The sequence below is a fragment of the Podarcis tiliguerta genome (assembly GCF_965153285.1).
Source record: "Podarcis tiliguerta genome assembly, chromosome: 13".
NCBI classification, from domain to species: Eukaryota; Metazoa; Chordata; class Lepidosauria; order Squamata; family Lacertidae; genus Podarcis; species Podarcis tiliguerta.
The window spans coordinates 14,289,775-14,311,129 of NC_139546.1; the positions used below are offsets into that span (position 1 = coordinate 14,289,775).

At 44.8% G+C, this 21,355-nt stretch overlaps 1 protein-coding gene across 4 annotated transcripts in view; it reads right to left on the bottom strand.

Annotated features, from left to right (window-relative positions):
* MYO1D (myosin ID) overlaps window positions 1–21,355 on the bottom strand; it is a 185,572-nt gene that overhangs the window by 73,927 nt on the left and 90,290 nt on the right. For all 4 annotated transcript variants that reach the window (XR_014503947.1, XR_014503948.1, XM_083407519.1 and 1 more), the window contains exons 17-19: window positions 13,908–14,131; window positions 12,969–13,113; window positions 11,717–11,821 (exon numbers count right to left, since the gene is read on the bottom strand). Coding sequence is in view for 2 of the 4 variants with exons in the window: in XM_083407519.1 (XP_083263645.1) it covers window positions 11,717–11,821; window positions 12,969–13,113; window positions 13,908–14,131 (474 nt within the window). In the remaining 2 variants the exon portion in view is untranslated. The remainder of the gene's footprint in view (window positions 1–11,716; window positions 11,822–12,968; window positions 13,114–13,907; window positions 14,132–21,355) is intronic.

Genomic DNA, 21,355 nt, shown 5'->3' on the forward strand with positions numbered 1-21,355 from the left:
TTGGAATGCAGAACAAGTTTCCCCATGCCCAAAAATCAGAGGTGTATATTTGTGTGTGCGCGTACAGAAATAATTTTCACTAAAAAGAAGAAGGATAAATCTTAGAAGAACTGTTCATCCTAACTAATGAGAACAGGACAAGCAGCAATGCATTAATAATAATAATAATAATAATAATAATAATAATAATAATGTGTCTACAGTTTTCTAGGTTCTGTACAATTTAAAAATAAAAACAAAACCCAGCTGCCTGTGGAGATAGTAATAATAATATTTTTTTTTATTTATATCCTTCCCTCCCCAGCCGAAGCGGGGCTCAGGGCGGCTAACAACAATAAAACAGTACAACAGTACAACACAACACAACACTCTAAAATCATTCATTATAAAATTAATTCAAAGCAAACCACTGGCAACCATTGGGCCAGAGCTCCGTGAAGATTGCCGAAGGAGGGAGTCAGGCTGTGATGAACAAGGAAGCCCTCTTCAAGGCATAAAGCCTTTCTGACTTCATCCTACTGTTTGGCAGTAGCCCAAATTACACAATTAGCATCTCCTTTATTGGTAACCAACGTGAGTCCTTCAGACAAGCAGCATGCTCTCTTTAACAGAGTCAAATAATCCCTTAATTCTATGCAAAGGTAGGACACCTCACTCTTTCCAGGTAGCTTGTCACTTGCATCAGTAACTCAAAATCATCTAAGAGGTTTAGGTGTCAAACACAGAGAGTAGGCAATGCTCTGAAGAACCATCTAGCCAAGAGATGACAGATGGGAAACTAGGTCTTATCTTCTGCAGCAGTACTAATTGCCAGTACACACTGCACATGCCATATATTTATGCATTTAACAGCACCATCTTCAACATGGAAAGCTCCACTACATCAATCAGAAACACAGAAAAACAAAGAAGAGCAAAGGTAAGCCTTGATTCTCTTTGATTACCACTTCTTCCGTTGCTATGGATAATCAACACCTGATTTGCTCTGTCCCTGCTGCTTCAAGGCATTCACGAAGATGGGCTTCCTCAGCCACTATGGCCAAGTGGAAAATGTACTACTAACAAACAAGTGAAACACTTGTGTGCTTATTGATTGCCATAAACATACAGCTACTCTGACCATGACAGGGGATTGATTGCCTTCTTCGCTTCCAACAGCAATCTTCAAAGTCTGTTACAGTGGTACCTCGCAAGACGAATAAGCCGCCAATGCATTCCTATGGGAAACCGTCAATACACAGCGGTGCTTCGCAAGACGAAAAAACTCGTAGAACGAAAAAACTCGCAGAATGAATTAATTTCGTCTTGCGAGGCACCACTGTACTCTGTTTAGTCCACAAGACTGAATATCTCACCATGATTATTACCATCCACACACACACACACAGTAAAAGTGTCTTGACCTTAGATGATTTCACAAGAGCCACTATGAAATGACTAATTATTTTAAGGATGTGTGCCATGTTTGTGGAGTGGGTGGGAGGAAGGAAGGAAGGGAGAAGTCGTCAATGCTATATCAAGTGTACAGGCTAGCTATTATGGGATGTCTGGCTCTGAAGGCCCTACCTATCAAGTTCCAGTGGGAGGAGTTATCCTTGCTGCAGAATGTGCTCCAACGTAATCTGGCAAATAATGAACCCGTTCAGTAATTTCAATGTGTCTACTCAGAGTATGACTAGCATTGGATACAGCCATATAGGTTACGGTATAAAAGTTGCAGTTACAGTAAATCTACATGGAACCACTGATTAGTTTCTCAGTGGAACAGAGAACTGAAGCACACTGTCTGTATACCGGTGATACATAATTCTGTTTCACCCTTGTTTGCCAATTCAGGTGATGCAGTTGATGCAATGAACCAGTACCTGAGATCAGTACTGGACTGGGAGAGGGTCAGTAAACAGAAACTAACTCCAGACAAGCAAACAGATACTTTGGGTGAATGGCTTGTTTATCCAAGGAGACAAGATTCAGTCTGTTCTGGGCAGAATTGCACAACCGCTTAGGGATCAGATTTGTAGTTTGGGGGTGCTGTTAGATCCAGTCTTATCTCTGAAGGTACAAGTGGCTTCTGTAGCATGAAATGCTTTTCACCAGCAGCAATTTCACCCTCCGGACTACCCTGGCCATTGTTATCTATGATATGGTAACAGCAGCAGTAGTAATAATCTCAGACGGATGGCCATTTAACTGGTGCTGAAATGGTGACAAAGTAGTTTGCAAGAGCATCTCAGAAACAGCAGACCAATTTATTAGATCAAGCATTTCAACAGATATTGTAGCTCTAGCCCAGTAACTAGCGTACACAAAGAGTGCCATGAAAGCAAGAATGTAGTAACTTTCTCTTAAAGTCAGCATCCTGCCTTGCACACAAGGAGCTGTCCTTTGTACTGAAGAGAACAGGGAAGCTCATGCTGAGTTTTATATGCACATCAGAGCCCCCATGTAGATTCTGAGCAGAGCAGAAATGAATATCTTGCCCAGTATCTTGACTTATGCTACACCTGCAGAATTTGAGACCAGAAGACCAAGAAAGGATCTCAAAGCCATTAAGTTCCAAGTTTCTACTTTAATGCAACGTTTGTAGCACCACAAAAAAACAAAATCCAAACTCAACTACTCGACAAGCAGAGTTGCCAAACTGCACAAAACACCTGCAGAGCAAATGGACTCTAGTAAGTGAGCCAAGTTGCTGATCTTTTCTTTCCGCTTTGCAACAAATTTAATCTGTCCTCATCATCAGAAAGAAATAAAAGGGCGGTTCTTTATGATCTTGACAATAACCTTTCAAGATTCTGGAAGCTTGCTCACCCATATTCTTCTCACATTTAGAAGCACATGTCATTCACTTTTTCAACCTGTCAGTCTTGCCGACTTTGTACAGAACATGACAATTCAAGCTTGGTTCTCTAATGTCACACCCTCCAGCAATTCTGCTGCAGCTTAACTCTACTCGGCACAACTAATCAATTTGAAGAGAGAGAAGCATCATATTCAATAGGAGACTTGCCCAGAAAGAGATCTGGAAGGTATTGGGTAAAGAGATTGGTTAAACATGTACGTTTCCGAGCACAATTCAAAGTGTTGGTGCTGATCTTTAAAGCCCTAAACGGCCTCGGTCCAGTATATCCGAAGGAGCGTCTCCATCCCCATCGTTCTGCCCGGACACTGAGGTCCAGCTCCGAGGGCCTTCTGGCGGTTCCCTCACTGCGAGAGGCCAAGTTACAGGGAACCAGGCAGAGGGCCTTCTTGGTAGTGGCGCCCGCCCTGTGGAACACCCTCCCATCAGATGTCAAAGCGATAAACAACTACCTGACATTCAGAAGACATCTGAAGGCAGCCCTGTTCAGGGAAGTTTTTAATATGTGACATTTTAGTGTATTTTTCATCTTTGTTGGAAGCCGCCCAGAGTGGCTGGGGAAACCCAGCCAGATGGGCGGGGTACAAATAATAAATTATTATTATTATTATTATTATTATTATTATTATTATTATTATTATTATCAGTATGAAAAAGCAGCTCGTGCAAGAAGGTCGGGCATTCCTTTCAAAGAAGGTATTTCTTGTTATCAGCTGACAGTCATAGGGGCAATATGGCATGACGTTTGTTGGTTAAAATAGCCCCCCAGCAAGTGTGTAAAATAAAGTTTCTAAATCATGGGTTACTAATTATGGGCAGCTGGTTCTTGCAGGAACCTGGAGGAAAGTTTTGGAAAACAAGGAGGGTGCTAGAAAAGCACATCATCTCAGGAATATTTGATTAAATCTTAGTTGTTCAAGGGACTACAGAACCACTTATTCAAACACGACAAGATACACAAAGCAGATCATTTATGAGTTAACTCAGATACTTATGTATGTTCCATTGGATGCCATTTTTTAAATCTGAGAAGAGGCTCATGTGGGGCAGAGAATTCATATTCATCCAGGCCAGTATTATATTTATTTTCACATACTTACTTACTTAGTTTATTATGAACTAAGGAACCATTTTTATAGCTAGCAACAATATTTATTTTCTGGGTGGCTCAATAGAATTAGGAATAATAACATGTCAGGGGCTCTCAAACCCCATTTCTCACTGGAGAAAGCTTAAAATTACTGAGGCCCACTTGCCAAAAAGTGGCACTTCAGGGTGGAACCAGCCACAAAATGGTGGCGGACGGAGGCAGAGTTTGGCATAATCAGCTGGCAATTACCAACATCGTTTCCCCAATTATAGCTAATCCCTCTTTGGAAATGGTTAAATTCTTTGCCTAGTGATTTCCTTGTGGCAAGGAGTTGTATAACCCAGCTTTTCTCAAACTAAGTCGACTTTGATTCTGGAGGTATTGCGACAGCCACTCCATTTTAGGCAGAATATGCTGATCCAGAGTCACTAAATGGAAAAGGATTTATTTTATTATATTGCTTTCTCCCCTGTCCCCATGCATCCAGAGTATTTTTACTCATCTCCTGAATTTCTTCTCCTTTCACACTTAATTTGTACCTTTCCTTCCACCAGTGTTGGTTTGTTTCATCACTTCTTGCTGCTCCTTTTATTTACTTCATCTTCTTATAACAGCTTTCCTCTTTTATTCCCTTTTCTATTCTTAATTTATTTTTATTTCATTTGCTTCAACTTAACCATGTATTTCTCTTTCTAATTTCTTCCAGTGCACTCGCTGGTCCTATCCTCTCAGAGGGAGATTTCCCACCCATTCTCTCCTCTGTCCCCCGGACACCTTCATTCAGTGGTCCAACCAAAAGGCTATATGTCATGGCCAAGGGATGGGGCAGGCAAGGGAGAAGGCATTGGGTGAACTGAGGCCCACTGGTGAAAACACTGCTCTAAGTCTTTCTGCTGAATTTTGGTAGGCATCTTTACATTAACTACAGTGGTACCTCGCAAGACAAATGCCTCGGAAGACAAAAAACTTGCAAGACGAAAGAGTTTTTCATTTTCTGAGGTGCTTCGCAAGACGGATTTCCCTATGGGCTTGCTTCGCAAGACGAAACGTCTTGCGCCTTTTTTTTTTAAACCGCCAATGCATTCCTATGGGAAACCGTCAATACACATTGGTGCTTCACAAGGCGAAAAAACTCGTAGAACGAAAAAACTCACAGAACGAATTAATTTCGTCTTGCGAGGCACCACTGTATTTATTCTTTTTTTATATATTTCTGTCCCACCCTTCTTCCTTCATGGAACTCAAAGCAATATGCATGGGAGTTTCCAGGTTCTCCCACCTGGGCATAGACTCAAACCTGCTTAGCTTTAGGAAAGTAGCTTCATCATGTGCCCTAAAGACCATGCCATAATATTCACGTCTTACTATTCTTTTTAAAAAACCCTTTTAACTGGAGATACTGAAGCCTCACACATGCCAAACACAGGCTCTCACTTCCACAAGAGCATGGGTACGCAAGCTAAGGCCCGGGGGCTGGATCCGGCCTGCAGATGGTCCGGGAATAAGCATGTTTTTACATGAGTAGAATGTGTCCTTTTATTTAAAATGCATCTCTGGGTTATTTGTGGGGCACAGGAATTCGTTCATTTTTTCTTCTTCTTCAAAATATAGTCCACCCCCCCACAAGGTCTGAGGGACAGTGGACCGGCCCCCCGCTGAAAAAGTTGCAATGATGGGAGCTTGAGATCTGCTAGTTCCTGACTTTCTTCATTCCAGCTACCCCAGTGCCTTTAGCCTTTACCTATTAATTTACTATTTACTATTAATTTACTATGGCATAATTCAAGGTGTTGTTGTTGTTTAGTTGTGTCCGACTCTTCGTGACCCCATGGACCAGAGCACACCAGGCACTCCTGTATTCCACTGCCTCCGCAGTTTGGTCAAACTCATGCTGGTAGCTTCAAGAACACTGTCCAACCATCTCATCCTCTGTTGTCCTCTTCTCCTTGTGCCCTCAATCTTTCCCAACATCAAGGTCTTTTCCAGGGAGTCTTCTCTTCTCATGAGGTGGCCAAAGTACTGGAGCCTCAGCTTCAGGATCTGTTCTTCCAGTGCGCACGTACTGCTGATTTCCTTAAGAATGGATAGGTTTGATCTTCTTGCAGCCCATGGGACTCTCAAGAGTCTCCTCCAGCACCATAATTCAAAAGCATCAATTCTTTGGCGATCAGCCTTACTTATGGTCCAGCTCTCACTTCCATACATCAGATACTAAGCACCCAATATTCCACTTTCTATAGCCATCACTTCTTCTCTCTCTTTTGTTGTCTGTAAGCAGAAAAGCAGCCTGCTTTCTGCTTTGCAATTCCCCTAACCTGGCCACTTCTTGATTAAGCATCTACTTAGCATTGACGGTGTGCCCTGCATGCTGATCAGTACAAAGCCGTTAACACCATCGCTGCTGTTTCAGGGGTGCTTCACACTTTTAGCCACAATAAGCAGTGACACCAGTGTTTCCCCAACATACCATTGTAGGAAATGGGGAAAGCAGAGATGCGACCTTTAAAAACATGCAGGGACATACACCAGGAACTCCCAATCAGCAGCAGAACAGCAGATGCTCGCTGTGAGTGTGAGGAATCTGTGCCTGCCTTTTCCTCTTTACATGTTTGCAGAGTGTGAAGTTATTGTTTGTTAAATGGAGAGGACAAATGGGCAAGGACAAAACCTGACAGGGATGAAGAAAGGGGGTGGGGGGAGAAGGGGAACTGAGCCGAAAGTGCAAAAAACACTTGGCTTTGGCTGTTAGGGAAAGGCTGTGGGACTGATGTGAAAAAGCAGGCTGTTATCAACATAGGAAGCAGCATAGCCAAATGCATTAAAAGAAAGAGGGAAGACATGCTCATGCAGAGCAAAGGAGACTGAAATGGAAATTCAGTTAGAGTGAAAAAGAGCCTTGAGATTTTGGGATTGAAGGCCAGATTTGCTTGTGGCCGCTCTTTATTATTATTTTTATTTAAGTGATTTTTGTGCTGCTTTTAAAAACTGAAGCCCTTTTAAAGTGGCTCACAAATAATGATGACAAAACACAATAAAACAGCATTACCAATCCAATCACTAGAGCCAAACACCAATGATACATTTTTAGCATCTAAAAGTGAACAGAGCAGCATAAAAACGAAACAAGCAGATAACACCCAGCCAACCTGCGCCAGCAGATACCACAGTACAGTCGTATCCTGGTTATCTAACGGAATCCATTTGACTTCCAAAACATTCAGAAACCAAGGTGCGGCTTCTGATTGGCTGCAGGAAGCTCCTGCAGCCAATTGGAAGCTGCGTCAGACGTTGGGTTCCAAAGAATGTTCACAAACTGGAACACTCACTTCCGGGTTTGCAGCGTTTGGGAGCCAAGGCGTTTGAGTCGCAAGGCGTTTGGGATCCAAGGTAAGACTGTACTAATAATGTTAAAAGCAAGTTTAAAACCCACACAAGCTACCTAATCAAAGGCTAATGGAAAAGAAACATTTTTGTGGCCTGCCTAAGAGAAAGCAGGGATGAGACCAAATGTGGGAGGGAATTCCATAGGTAAGTGGCCATCACCATAAAGGCCCTGTCTTGTATTTCCACCAGCCTGACTGTATACTACTGGTGGGTCTGTGAGCAAGACCTCTGTGGCCGATCTTGGGGCTTGAAGCAGGCTCATATGGGTGCCAGTGGTCCACCAAGTAATTTAGTGTCAAACTGTTTAGGATTCAGAAGCAAACAGCCAGTGCAATTGATTTTAATCAATAAAATAAATTAATTTAATTTTTTAATTAATAAATAAAATTCTCTTTTCAAAGCAAAGTTAATGTTTTATGACCACTGTCAGGGAACTGCCATCAGCTCAGAGGCGAGAGGTGGAAGGGCAGCTGGGTTACCGGGAGGCTCCCAAGATCGTGAGAAGCAGCACTTCCTCCGCGGAGGAGGGAAGCCCCGCCTCTAGTGGGGAAGGGGTGCAGGGCTCGGAGAATGCAAGAGAGAGCCAAGCACCGTGCATGAGCAAAGCGGGGGGGAGGCAGGTCCCCCTTTACCCACGGCCTCTCTGCACAGTAGGTTTACACGCAGAGAGGGGAGGCGTCGGATGGGGGTCAAGAGACTACTCTGCTGGGGAAAGTTTAAGGACCGCCCACTCCCAGATTCTGCTAGTGGCTGAGCAAGACATGGAATTGAGACGTCCTGCACTGTGAATGTTTTTGCACCGATAATAAAACCTTTGAAAAGACCAGTGGGGGTCTTGCCTGTTCGCTCTCGAACAACCACGCCGGCATACATAACAATCACATGACAGTTCACATGTTACACGTGCACAGAGCAATGATTTCTCAGAGTGCTGCTGGTGGAAGGAAGGTTGGGGAAAGGTGTCATATTTATAGTAGTCTTTAGGCTGGGTGTGGGGAGGAAACTTTCTGTGCCCTGTACAGGCTTTCTATTTCTCCCTGATGTAGCCTAGTTGCTTCCTTTGTTTATCCTTTGCTGCAAAAACACAGTTTTTGCAAAAAAAAGAAAGAAAGAATGCAAACAGAGCAAGAAAAAATTGCATAGCCATTACAGATCTGCACAATGCACTGTTGCTTCCTTGAGTAAAAATCTGGAGATGTGCATCTCGTGAACACACATTTTTGTACTCACATCTGTGGAGGGATCCCATTATCAATCAAGATCTACATCGCCAATCACAAAAAGCTTCCTGTTTGGCTGTCTATTTCTAGTACGTTTTCATTAGAGTTTAAACCAATCAAAATCAAACAAATCTTTTGCAACTTGAAGGGTAAAGGGCTTTGTTACATTATGCTTGGAAATCTGAATCAGGAAGGATGTGAGAAAAGATTTAAAGAGATTAAAATTATGTAACACAGAGAGAGAAAATACATTCCAGAAAACTCCCTGACAAAGATGCGGCTTGTCAGTCCTAACACAAATTCAGATTGAAGCATCCTTTAAAGCAGGTACATGCAAGGGATTTAGAGGCACTCAAGGACAGAGAGCAGATGAATTCTCCTTTGCTCATCATTCTTCTACCTTGCAGGGAGGGGGAGTAATTACTATATAGCAGTATTTGTACTGATCCACACCCTTCCTAAATGTCAACTGAATAAACCAAGGAAGTATTTTACAGCCCTCTGCTATATTCTACATACACCCAAGCTGAAGGAAATACTACCAAACCTAAGAAATGCCCTTATACAGACATTGAATTTAACCATAATTAAATGCTTAAGGGACGCGGGTGGTGCTGTGGATAAAACCTCAGCGCTTAGGACTTGCCGATCACATGGTCGGCGGTTCAAATCCCCGTGGCGGGGTGCGCTCCCGTCATTCGGTTACCAGCGCCTGCCAACCTAGCAGTTCGAAAGCACCCCCAGGTGCAAGTAGATAAATAGGGACCGCTTACCAGCGGGAAGGTAAACGGCGTTCCGTGTGCTGCGCTGGCTCGCCAGATGCAGCTTGTCACGCTGGCCACGTGACCCAGAAGTGTCTGCGGACAGCGATGGCTCCCGGCCTCTAGAGTGAGATGAGCACACAACCCTAGAGTCTGTCAAGACTGGCCCGTACGGGCAGGGGTACCTTTACCTTTACCTTAAATGCTACACACAGGTAAGGATTAGCCCCAAATTGGGATGTTAAGCTATGGTTATGTGTTATATCAGCACTGAGCAAGCCACAGTTAAGGCAATTTTGTGTTCTCTCCAGACTCCTGCTTAAAAGGGGAGAAGCAGATCATCCCCTTACACCATTTGGGGGGTAGGGTGGGGTTCAGCAAATTAAACCATGGGTTCACAACACATCTGAAATCTTCTTAACCAAGGTTAGACAACAAGCCAGGCTAGTGCAAGGCAAACACAACCCTAGCTGATCATGATTACAAAATCAGAAGTATCCTATACATTTGCCCTCCCCTGTTGCATGTGAGTCTTTCTCCCTTCCATTTCTGGAGCTAGCTGTGGTTAGTGTTACATGCAAACAGATTTTAACCCTAACCATTTTTAGCTCAGACCCGAATTTGCTAATCTGGTTCTAACAACGTCTCTAAACTTAAGAGTGGCAGCTAACCGTGGTTAATTCATGTATGCTAACCATGTTGATTCCCAAAAGAGAAGTGGGGGAATTTGCAACCTTGATGGTAAGAGAAAAGAGGGGAATATTCAAATCTCAGGTGGGTTACTGATCTCCTAACCTCAGTCAGGAGAATATGCAGTATTGTGTTTGCGCTGGCCGGCTATTATTGGTGCCATCCCCGGTGAAGGGATATATATTTAAATTATTTATATTCCACCTCTCAAACAAAACTGATTCACAATGGAGCTAGCACAATAAAAACCTTAAATCAAAATATGATGTAGCGAAAACATCAGCAATACTGATTCTCAATAAAAACTGAGGGAAGCAGTACTGATTTCAATCTCTTTCTAACATAGAGCGGGAATTGTGAAGGAATGAATTGTGTCCGGGAAGAGCAGCTTCACAACTGGAAAGGCCTTGTTCCTTATTGCTGCACATCTTGCTTCAAAATGTGGGGGCACAGAGCAGAGCCTCACACAAGAATCTTATGAGGTGAGGAGATTCATGTGGGAGCTAGTGATCTTTCAGATACTATTGTTCTAAGCCATTTAAGGCTTTAAATGTCAAAATGGAAATGCTTGTAAACCAACTGGCGGTCAGCTTAGTTTGTAAAGAAATGTTTCCCAGGGCATGAGGCAGTTGGCAAACAAGGTTTTGCATTTCACACCAGTTGTAGTTTCTAGATACGTGTTCAAAAGCAACATCACATGGAGCACAATGCAGTAGTGTAATCTAGATTCTTTAAGGGCATGAATAACTGAGTACATGTCATGTTTTTCCAGGATTGGCCACAGCTGCTGAATCAGCCAAAGCTGCTGAACGAAGTGCCAGAGGCCACAAAAGATAACTTGATCATCCAGATTTAAAAGCACTTCCAAGATGAGAACATGATCCTTTGGGAGGGAGGGCAAACACTGCCCCCCCCCCATGTAGAACAGGTTGAATCTGATTTCCTTGCTCAAGTGTATCATTAATCAGCCATACTTTGGTCTTATCTGGACTGAACCTCAATTTACTGGTCATTAGCCATCCCATTCAGAATCTATTTAGGACCTTGGCAATGTCACCTAAAGCAGATGGGAAGGTAGAGCTATACATCATCACCTTACTGATGACGTTTCACCCCAAAACTCCAGATTTCTCAGGTTTAGTGTGTTTTAAAAGCATAGGGTTGGAGGAGTGGGATCCTGCAAAATTCTGCAGAATAAAGGCCAAGGAGTCAAGCAGCTCTCCCAAGCAAGTTACTCAGGAACCAAAGGACATGATGCCAGCACCAGACCAAAGGTGCCTGCGAAGAAGCTTTTTAGTATGGATCTGACCTTTGCATTTCAAAGGAGATCTCCCTGTAACTCCCTGAGCTCATCTGCTTAATGCAGCAGAGCTGAAGAACTATTGCAAAAGTAGATCTGCTCAGAATGCACACAAATTCAGCGCCCCAATGTAGGTCTTCTTTATTCTATTCACGTTCAACCCGTTTTGAACTTCTTTACAATAAATTTTAAGTTTGATTCCCCCAATCCCCACCTGTTTTGCTGACCGTTTTCTCACTTTCCTAGCTCTAAATATTATCCTCTTTTTGAAATAATTTCTTTTTTTTTTTTTAGTATTTCAAAATTCCTTTACCTGAGCTTCAGCAATGTAAAGGCCTCTTGATGAAGCCCTCCCCTCCCCTTACTTTCCAGAGGCTTTCATTGTCCTTCTGCAGCAGTTACTGTGCTTACCTTGCGGACGTGAGACGAGAAGAGAACATTCATGAACTTGTCTTTTCGTTTCAACTCATTGGCAATGGGGACGAATGAGCCTGCAGCCTGAGGGTTATCTGGATTCTAAAGGAGCAAACAGGAAGACAGGCAGGTAATTTGTCTTCATCATTAAAGCAAGGGCAGCAGCATCTTTACCATTCCAGGTCAGCCAGCTATAGAAGTCTCAAATATACGTTTGTAACAACACCGCAATTGCTATCTTTCAACACAAAGACAGCATTCCAAGCCCAGCACCTCCTTGATTCCAAAAGTTGCAGTTCTTAAACAGAGACTATGTTAGAGCAGGATATGTTAGAACTGCTCAGGTAAGAGATGGCCATCAGTCTTTTAATTATGGAGTTGAATTTCCTAAGTTTTCTGAACAAGGCAGCAAATAAAGCAAGCTTCCTCAACCTCGGCCCTCTAGATGTTTTGAGACTGCAAATCCCTGACCATTGGTCCTGCTAGCTAGGGATCGTGGGAGTTGTAGGCCAAAAACATCTGGAGGGCCGAGGTTCAGGAAGCCTGAAATAAAGTGTCCTCCTGAATAACAGCTTCTGGGAATCAAAAGTGGGGAGAGTGCTCGTTGTTGCAATCTGGCCCTGCTTGTTTCCCATAGGCTTGCCACTGTGAGAACCAGACAACAGGCTTCAGTCTGACCCGGTGCTTTTCTTATGAAAGGGCTTGGCCGTGGTTTCTACATCCCTGAAAGATGGGAGTGAGTGGGCATTTTAAGGAGGCATACAAGTTTGTTCTGTCCTGCATTCTGTTTGTTTTCCATACAATAGTTTGCAGAACCCAATGCATACATGGGGCCTTCTTTTCAAGCATGGTCACAGAACACAGAAGAGCAGCACTCCTGGACTAAACACAAATGTCTTTCTAGACTAGAAGGACATTTGTGCTAATCCAACATCCTTGTTTCCAAACAGAAGCTCATGGAAAGCCCCCAGGAAGGGAACCGCGCTCTCCCACTACTTTTCTCCAGCTAATAGCATGAAGTGGTACCTCAGGTTACAGCCGCTTCAGGTTACAGCCGCTTCAGGTTACAGACTCCGCTAACCCAGAAATAGTACCTCGGGTTAAGAACTTTGCTTCAGGATGAGAACAGAAATGGTGCTCTGGCGGCGTGGCAGCAGCGGGAGGCCCCATTAGCTAAAGTGGTGCTTTTTTATCTTTGTGGTATCACAGAACGCAATGACTGATATTTTGTGTGTTCTACTATACTTACCAATGCAATGTAGTTGCCCTGCCAGGCTCTTTGGATCCCCATATCACTTCGGTGGCCCTTCAGCACTTCCACTGCTGCCACCTTTGCCCTGATCTGAGGCACATCCTTGGGGGGAATGCTCTTGATGAGTTCGTGCGCCCTCCACCTGGAAAAAAACAAACAAACCAGAAGCAATTGCACATCAGACTAGCACAGGGATTGGAATATAAGGTTGCCCAATTAAATAGGAAGAAGAGGAAGAGTTTGGATTTGATATCCCGCCTTTCACTCCCCTTCAGGAGTCTCAAAGCGGCTAACATTCTCCTTTCCCTTCCTCCCCCACAACAAACACTCTGTGAGGTGAGTGGGGCTGAGAGACTTCAAAGAAGTGTGACTGGCCCAAGGTCACCCAGCAGCTGCATGTGGAGGAGCAGAGACGCGAACCCGGTTCCCCAGATTACGAGACTACCGCTCTTAACCACTACACCACACTGGCTCTCGTTATAGTTATATAACGTTATCAGCATATATATAGTTATCAGCATTTTCATACAAACTATTCTGCAATCCCACTCATCAATTGATTGGCATAACTAAAAATAATCACAGGCTGGCTTTATTCTGCGGCCGCCACATCCTTAAATGGTGCTTGCAACTTTCTCAAATACAATACAATTGTAACTTGGTTTTCGAACAGAATGCATTCGGCTCCCAGAACCGCTCGAAAATCAAGGCACGGCTTCCAATTGGAGCTTCCTGCAGCCAATTGGAAGCCGCGCCAGACATTCGGCTTCCAAAAAACCTTCGAAAAAGGGAACAATCACTTCTGGGGTTTGATCGTTCAGAAGCCAAAACATTCAGGTTGCAAGGAGTTTGGCTTCCGGGGTTAAACTGTACCTGGCAGTATCAGGTAATGTTCCTGCTCCGTAGCCCAAGAAACAAACTGCCTTCGATTCCTACCTGTGATAGATTGCCTGCAGAGCCTCTTCAAACCGCCGCAGCACTTTGGGTGGGGTGGGCCATCTCACATGCTTGCCGTAGCCTTTCATAGACTTCACGTTGTGAAATCGCCGGGCAACCTCGCAGATATATGACTTCACTTTGTATCGGCGGTAGCACTTTATGATCTTGAGGGCAGCTCGGGTTCTCTTGTAGCGCAGGCGAGCCAGTGTGCCCCTCCAAACCTATAGAAGGCCCCGCAAAAAAGTTAGGACAATAGAAATGGGGGGGGGGGGTATGAGTAGTTTCCTTCTTCCTACTCAATATTTCATGTATCACTACAAAGTAATAGTGCAAATGGAGCATGCCTTTCACAATACAGTGGTACCCTGGTTGTTGAACGTAATCCGTTCTGGAAGACCGTTTGACTTCCAAAATGTTCGACAACCGAGGCGCAAAGTTAATGGAGAAAATTGAAAAACCCCGCAGTGGAAGGCATTCAACTTCTGGGGCACGTTCAAAAACGGAAGCAATTACCGTGGTACCTTGGTTCTCGAACGGCTTAGTTATCGAACAAATCAGCTCCCGAACACCGCAAACCCGGAAATAAGTGTTCCGGTTTGCAAATGTTTTTTGGAAGCCGAATGTCCGACGCGACTTCTGCTTGAGTGCAGAAAGCTCCTGCAGCCAATCAGAAGCCGCACCTTGGTTTTTGAATGGTTTCGGGGAGTCGAACAGACTCCCAGAACGGATTAAGTTCAAGAACCAAGGTACCACTGTACTACGGGTTTTTGGCATTTGAAAATCGAAATGTTCGGCTTCTGAGACACTTGAAAACCGAGGTACCACTGTATACTTGAGTATACATGCCAGACAGCACCTGCCACTCACCCCACCAGCCTTTGCTTGTATGTATACACAAAATGAAGCACTGTGCAAGAAGCCTTGTATACTTCATATTAAATAAATAGTCCAGATCCTGTACCAAGAAGCCTGATTTACACAAGCGATGTGAATTATGCAAAAACAATCACATCTGCATAGTTTATTCTGTTTCGGCTACGCATGCAGAGGGGCAAAATGCTCTTCAGGACATTGAAGAGCTGCCGCTTGGAAGTCCCTTAGGACCCACCCTACTCCTCTGATGATAAATCATTTTAACTGAATTTAATATTGCATTTTCACATTGCCGCCACCTGCCCTGGGACACAATGCTGAAGGGTGGGGAAGAAAGCTAATAAATAGTAACAATACAGAGTTCTACTGCCAGTGCTCCCTTGTCATGTCATGCTGCAGAGTTAATTGATTGCGTGGAGACAGAGTTAGAGAAGTGCCAACCCAATTCTCCCTCTATCATTATTTATATTGTGCCACTGCCAGACATGGCCCTTGATGAAGTAGCGTACCAAAAGACAGGCTACTGCTCCAAGCATCTTTCTATCTAAATCCCAATAGGGAAGGAGAGGTAAAGGTGAGGGAGTAAACAGACAAGCGAAGTTAAGTGGACTCAGGCTTGATTTTGTTTGGGGATCACGGAATCATAGAACTGTAGAATTGGAAGGGATCCCGAAGGGTGATCCAGTCCATCCCCCCGCTATGCAGGAATCTCAACTGGATCTAGGGAGGAGGACTAAGGGATCTATAGACACTGCCGCTTAAAAACACAACTATATAAACCGGAGAATTACGTAATACAGCGAGGACAACAGAAACCAGTCTCCTAAGTATAGCTATTCTGTTGTTACATTTATTTACAGAAGGGTTGGGTAACCTGGAGCACTCGGCCGAATTTCAAATGCTCAGGTCAGCAGCAATAAGCCCCTTCCCCAGTAGTCCTCTGGTCAGGGAAGAAAAGGCAAAGAAGGAGGGGGGAAATGGGTGGCCCTCCCCACACTGAGCCCTGGCTCCACCCACTGCATGAAGCCAGGGCAAATTGCCCCTGAGCAAAATGTTGCCTAGACCAGGGTTTCTCAAACTTGGGTCTCCAGCTGTTTTTGGACTACAGTTCTCATTATCTGTGACTACTGGTCCTGCTACCTAGGGATGATGGGAGTTGTAGTCCAACAGAGACCCAAGTTTGGGGAACCCTGGCCTAGACAGGATAAAGGTTGCCCAGCCATTATTCAGATTTATGATTCAAGTTACTGCAAGGAAGGATGAAGGGTAGTTCAATTCTCCCCTTGCAGAGAGGCCAACATTCTTAATTGGAATATGTAAAACAAGTGCATCCCAGGGAACAAGAGTCTCTCATGTCAAATACCCAAGCAAAAAATGAAGACCTAGGGCTTTGACAGAAGGAGGAATAGGCATTATTGCTTCATGCATCTTCCACACCCTCAGTGTTTGGGGGAGCTGCTTTCATGTGGACCTCATTGCTACACTCAAAGGAAGGCGTATCACCAGGGGTCGTGTTGACCATGAGAAATGCTTCCTTTCCCTAAGGAACAGGTGAAGAAAAGGTGGATGTTTTGCTGCCCACTGAAGAGCTCCTCTATGTCATAATAGACCAGAGAAACAGCTAACGAAGTACAGTCAAACCTCAGATCCTGAATGCCTCTGTTTTGGAATGTTTTGGCTCCCAAATGCCGAAAACCCAGAAGGAAATGCTCCGGTTTTTGAACATTTTTCGGAAGCCGAACATCTGACGCAGCTTCCACTCAAGTGCAGGAAGCTCCTGCAACCAATCAGAAGCCACGCCTTGGTTGTTGAACATTTCAGAAGCCAAATGTGCCTCTGGAATGCATTGTGTTCGACAACCAAGGTTTGACTTTATAGAGGAAAGAACAGCAGGACAGGGACGAACCAAAAGCAAGCATTTAGGATTGGGGCTCCCTGTCTTCTATTCATCTTAATGATCTCTTTTAAATTTATATTTCTTCTGCCACCTTTTGGGGAGGGGTGAAGCCCTGAAGGGTGCCAATAAAACTTTGCCTCCCTGTCTCAGGCAGGAAGACGGTGTGTGAATTTGTGGGTGGCTGATGTCCTTCGGCAAGCAGCTTTTACGTCCCTATCTTTAAGGGTCAGAGGGTGGGACCTAATCCCATTAGCAATGCCCTCTTATCTACTAAGGGAGAAAGGTGGGTTTGGCAGAGGGATCTGAAGGAGAGAGGCTGCAACACCGGCAGGTGTTTTGAAAGGAATTGTTTCAGTTGCAGAGGGCAGTGAGGCAGAAGGAGATGAAGGCAGTTCCTCACGCTTGAGTGGAGAACCCTCTGGAGTCCAATAAAAATAATAATAATAATAATAATAATAATATTTATTTATACCCCGCCCTCCCCAGCCAAGGCCGGGCTCAGAGCGGCTTACAAGCAATAATAAAAACAAGTTGAATGATTACAACTTAAAAACAAAATTAAAATACAACATTAAAATATTGAGACATTAAAATATTAGAATGTAGCCTCATCGCAGGAGGAGAAGGAAAAGAAAAAAGAAAGAGAGGGAGGGAGGGAATCAAATTGGCTCCAAGCCAAAGGCCAGGCGGAACAACTCTGTCTTACAGGCCCTGCGGAAAGAAATCAGATCCTGCAGGGCCCTGGTCTCATGAGGCAGAGCGTTCCACCAGGACGGAGCCAGAGTTGAAAAGGCCCTGGCTCTGGTTGAAGCCAATCTAACTTCCTTAGGGCTCAGGACCACTAGGGTGTTGCTATTTATGGTGCTTGAGGCTCTCCATGGGGCATACCAGGAGAGGCGGTCCCGTAGGTACGAGGGTCCTAGGCCGTGAAGGGCTTTAAAGGTCAAAAGCAGCACCTTAAATCTGACCCTGTACGCCACCGTTATTTATTAAATATAAATAATACGACAACACTAAACACACATTGGCAAATTCAGTGGTCATTTCTCATGATCTGGCGAAAAGATCATTTCCTCTGCTTGGAAGAACATTCCACAGTGAAGAATTTCCTAACTGCTGTTCCTCTACCCTATGGATGTCAAATGGCTGAGATGGCAAATGTAGATGTCAAATTCTCACCATGCAACTCGTATTACATTTCAACCATATTAGATGAAGCGTTCTCTAGGAACTCTACAATGGTTGCACTCCGTTTCAAATTGCCTGGTGCTGCATTAGAGCAATACTCGTCTCTCTTTGAGTTCAACGGAAAAGGGCTTTTTGTTTTGTTTCTCCTGTTGGTAAACTGACAGCCCTGTAATTCACTGACTGGGGAAATTGATTCAGCTCCTGAGTTGGCATCTTATGGATCCATACAGATGTGCATCAGTACTTTCATTTACAGTAGGATTAATTAATTACCCAAGGCAATTTAGCACCACAGCTATTTGTTTCATGAAGCTTGTGTCAAGCAGAGGTCCTTCCTGCATGCCTCACTAAACCATAGATTACGTCAAGCTAGGAATGATGAAACAAGGGGCAAACAGATGGGGAGAGAAAATATTTGCTGCAGAGTCCCAACACTGAATTAATAAGCAAGCCTCACTGATTCTGAACTGGGAGAAGATCATGCAATCCGTTTTGGAACATATCCAGCCCTTTAATTCTACCCACCTCCAGAAAACTCAAGACGAGAGCCAACGCTACTCAGTATGTGTGAATCATTGTAACACCGTTTTAAGACCATTATGTTTTTGTGGATAGTATCCTATCCCAGCAGCTTTTTAAAAAGTAGAGACATCACCTTGCCAACAAAGGTCCGTATAGTAAAAGCTATGGTTTTCCCAGTAGTGATGGATGGAAGTGAGAGCTGGACCATAAAGAAGGCTGATCGCCGAAGAATGGATGCTCTTGAATTATGGTGCTGGAGGAGACTCTTGAGAGTCCCATGGACTGCAAGAAGATCAAACACATCCATTCTTAAGGAAATCAGCCCTGAGTGCTCACTGGAAGGACAGATCGTGAAGCTGAGGCTCCAATACTTTGGCCACCTCATGAGAAGAGAAGACTCACTGGAAAAGACCCTGATGTTGGGAAAGATGGAGGGCACAAGGAGAAGGGTACGACAGAGGACGAGATGGTTAGACAGTGTTCTCGAAGCTACAAACATGAATCTGACCAAACTGCGGGTGGCAGTGGAAGACAGGAGTGCCTGGCGTGCTCTGGTCCATGGGGTCACGAAGAGTCGGACACGACTGAACGACTAAACAACAACAATCCTATCCCAGAGGATTTCAACCTTTTGGAGTCCACATTCTTTCTGCAGCAACCCTGTGGGGCTCAGGAGCCCTGTTATGTCACCCCTTGCCTGCAGAGCTGGCAGCCTCTCACCCTTTTTTGAACACCCTCGTGGAGTCTTCCCTAAGCCTCCTCTCCCCTCTCCTTGGGAGTCCTCCAGGCGGCCACTGCTGCTGCCCCACAGGGGCCTAGGAAGAGGATGCCTGCAGCCTTAGTGGCCCAATGGAGACTGACCAAAGGTGACCGTGAGGCCAGAACCTTTCACTGGGAGGCAGCAGTGGGCGCTGCTGGGCCTGCGCACTCAGCTTCCAGGCAGGCATTGCACACAGCAAGCACAAGAAAGGCCAGCGCAGTGCCTGCCAGCCTGCCCGGTCTCCCTCACCCTCCTGCTTGCCTACTCCGAGGCTGCCTCAGCTCCTGGCAACCAGCAACCCCTGGCCAGCCCCAGAGGCACTATTTGCCTGTGGAGCTTGTGGTCAGGGCGGCTGCAACAAACAGCTGTGCAAGCCTTTGGGAGGAGGGTGGGGGAAGGAAAGAGGGACAGAGGCAAGTGGTTGCCCATGGCATCCCTGACCATCATTCAAGGCACCCCAGGGTGCTACAGCACACTGGTTGAAAACCGCTGCCCTACCCTATTCCAGAGACTTGGGGTCTCAAAATAAGTTAATGAAAAACAGCAAAGTATCAAGTTTAAATGAAGAAACACTTATGAACAATTGACCTTCATGGGAAGAGAGTTCTGTCAACCTAGAACAGCTAGGATATACCTTCCTACATGCAGTAGCAACGAAGCATCAATCTTGCTTCAACCCCGAAAACTGAGCCAAGGGGAAACCCTGCTCCGTTGAGTTTAAATCCATCTTTCCAACTGCGGTCAGACTAAATGCTAGATTTTCTAACCAGCCTATTGAGTGACCCTGCATTAATGCTACACCCACACACATACTTCCACTCCTTATTTGGAACAACAACTGGTCAAAGAGAATGTAAGTAGGATATTGCATTGGTGTATGCATCACCACATAAGATTGTTGCTGTTATCCCACAAAGGTATCTCCTTTCAGCATGCTACTTTTGCTGCTCATCTCTTCTGCTACGTTATGAGATAAACTGAGTTCTTTTTGGCAGCTGCCCACAAGCTGTGAGCTGCCTGAGCTAGAGCTCCAAAGTGTTTAGTAACCAGAGCAAAACTTAAGTGGCCTTTTCCCCAAGCTACCAGTTGCATTACCATCTTTTCATCTATCCTGCTTTGATTTGTGTGTGTGGGTGCATCTATTGCTACTAAAATACCGAAAGTAATCAAGAATGCGTTGGAGACAGGCATTGTTAAAGTAAAATACCGTATTTTTTGCTCTATAGGACGCACTTTTCCCCCTCCAAAAATTGAGGAGAAATGTGTGTGCGTCCTATGGAGCGAATGCAAGCTCTCCAGGCTCTCGTTCTCCAGGCTTCAGGGATAACCGTGCACAGCCCTTCCGGCAGGGAGAGGCTGCACGCGGCTATGGCTTCTTTAGCCCTGCGCAGCCTCTCCCAGCAGGGAGAGGTTACGTGGGGCTAAAGATGAAGCCAAAATAGCGAGTGGGATGCATCCCGCTGGCTGCCTTGGCTTGTGCCATATCCCCGCACAACCCCTCCGGAAGGGAGAGGTTGTGCAGCCTGTACGGTGCTCCTTGAGGCTGGGGGGGGGGGAATAAGATTTTTTTTCTTGATTCCCCCCACCCTAAAAACTAGGTGCGCCCTATGGTCCGGTGCGCCCTATGGAGCGAAAAATACGGTACTTTGAAGTTGCACAAAATTGATAAGCAACTGTAAACCATGACTAGCTGTGCATGAACAAATCATGCTTGCTTTGCTGCTCCCTGCATTGTACTTTATTTTAACTGTTCTTCTATGGGACACCATTTGGTGAAGGGTGAGCTACAAATATGTATTCACTAAATTTATGAGCCCAGCATGGCAAACACATCAAATACAAACAAGAAATAATATATACAATGGAATATAAAAGTCCCTGGCCTAGTGTGACATCTGAACCAAGGGAGATGGTTTGCTTTGTTTTGCTTTAACAAACCGCAACTGGTAAGCCAAGAACGAACCTTGACTTTGTGGTTTGTTTGGAACAAAACAACGAACCTTCTTCAGACATAATTCTAAGTCAGGGATTGAGGACTGCTTGTTCTGCACACTTGCCGGGAGGAGTAATGCGGCACTTGTGTAAACCCCTGTTTGCCCAGTGGGTGGTCTTGCAAAGCTATTTGGTGGGTTACAACTTGCAGAGCGGTAACCGTATTTGTTGGAACAAACACAACAAAGAGCATTGTGGCGCATTAAAGACCAA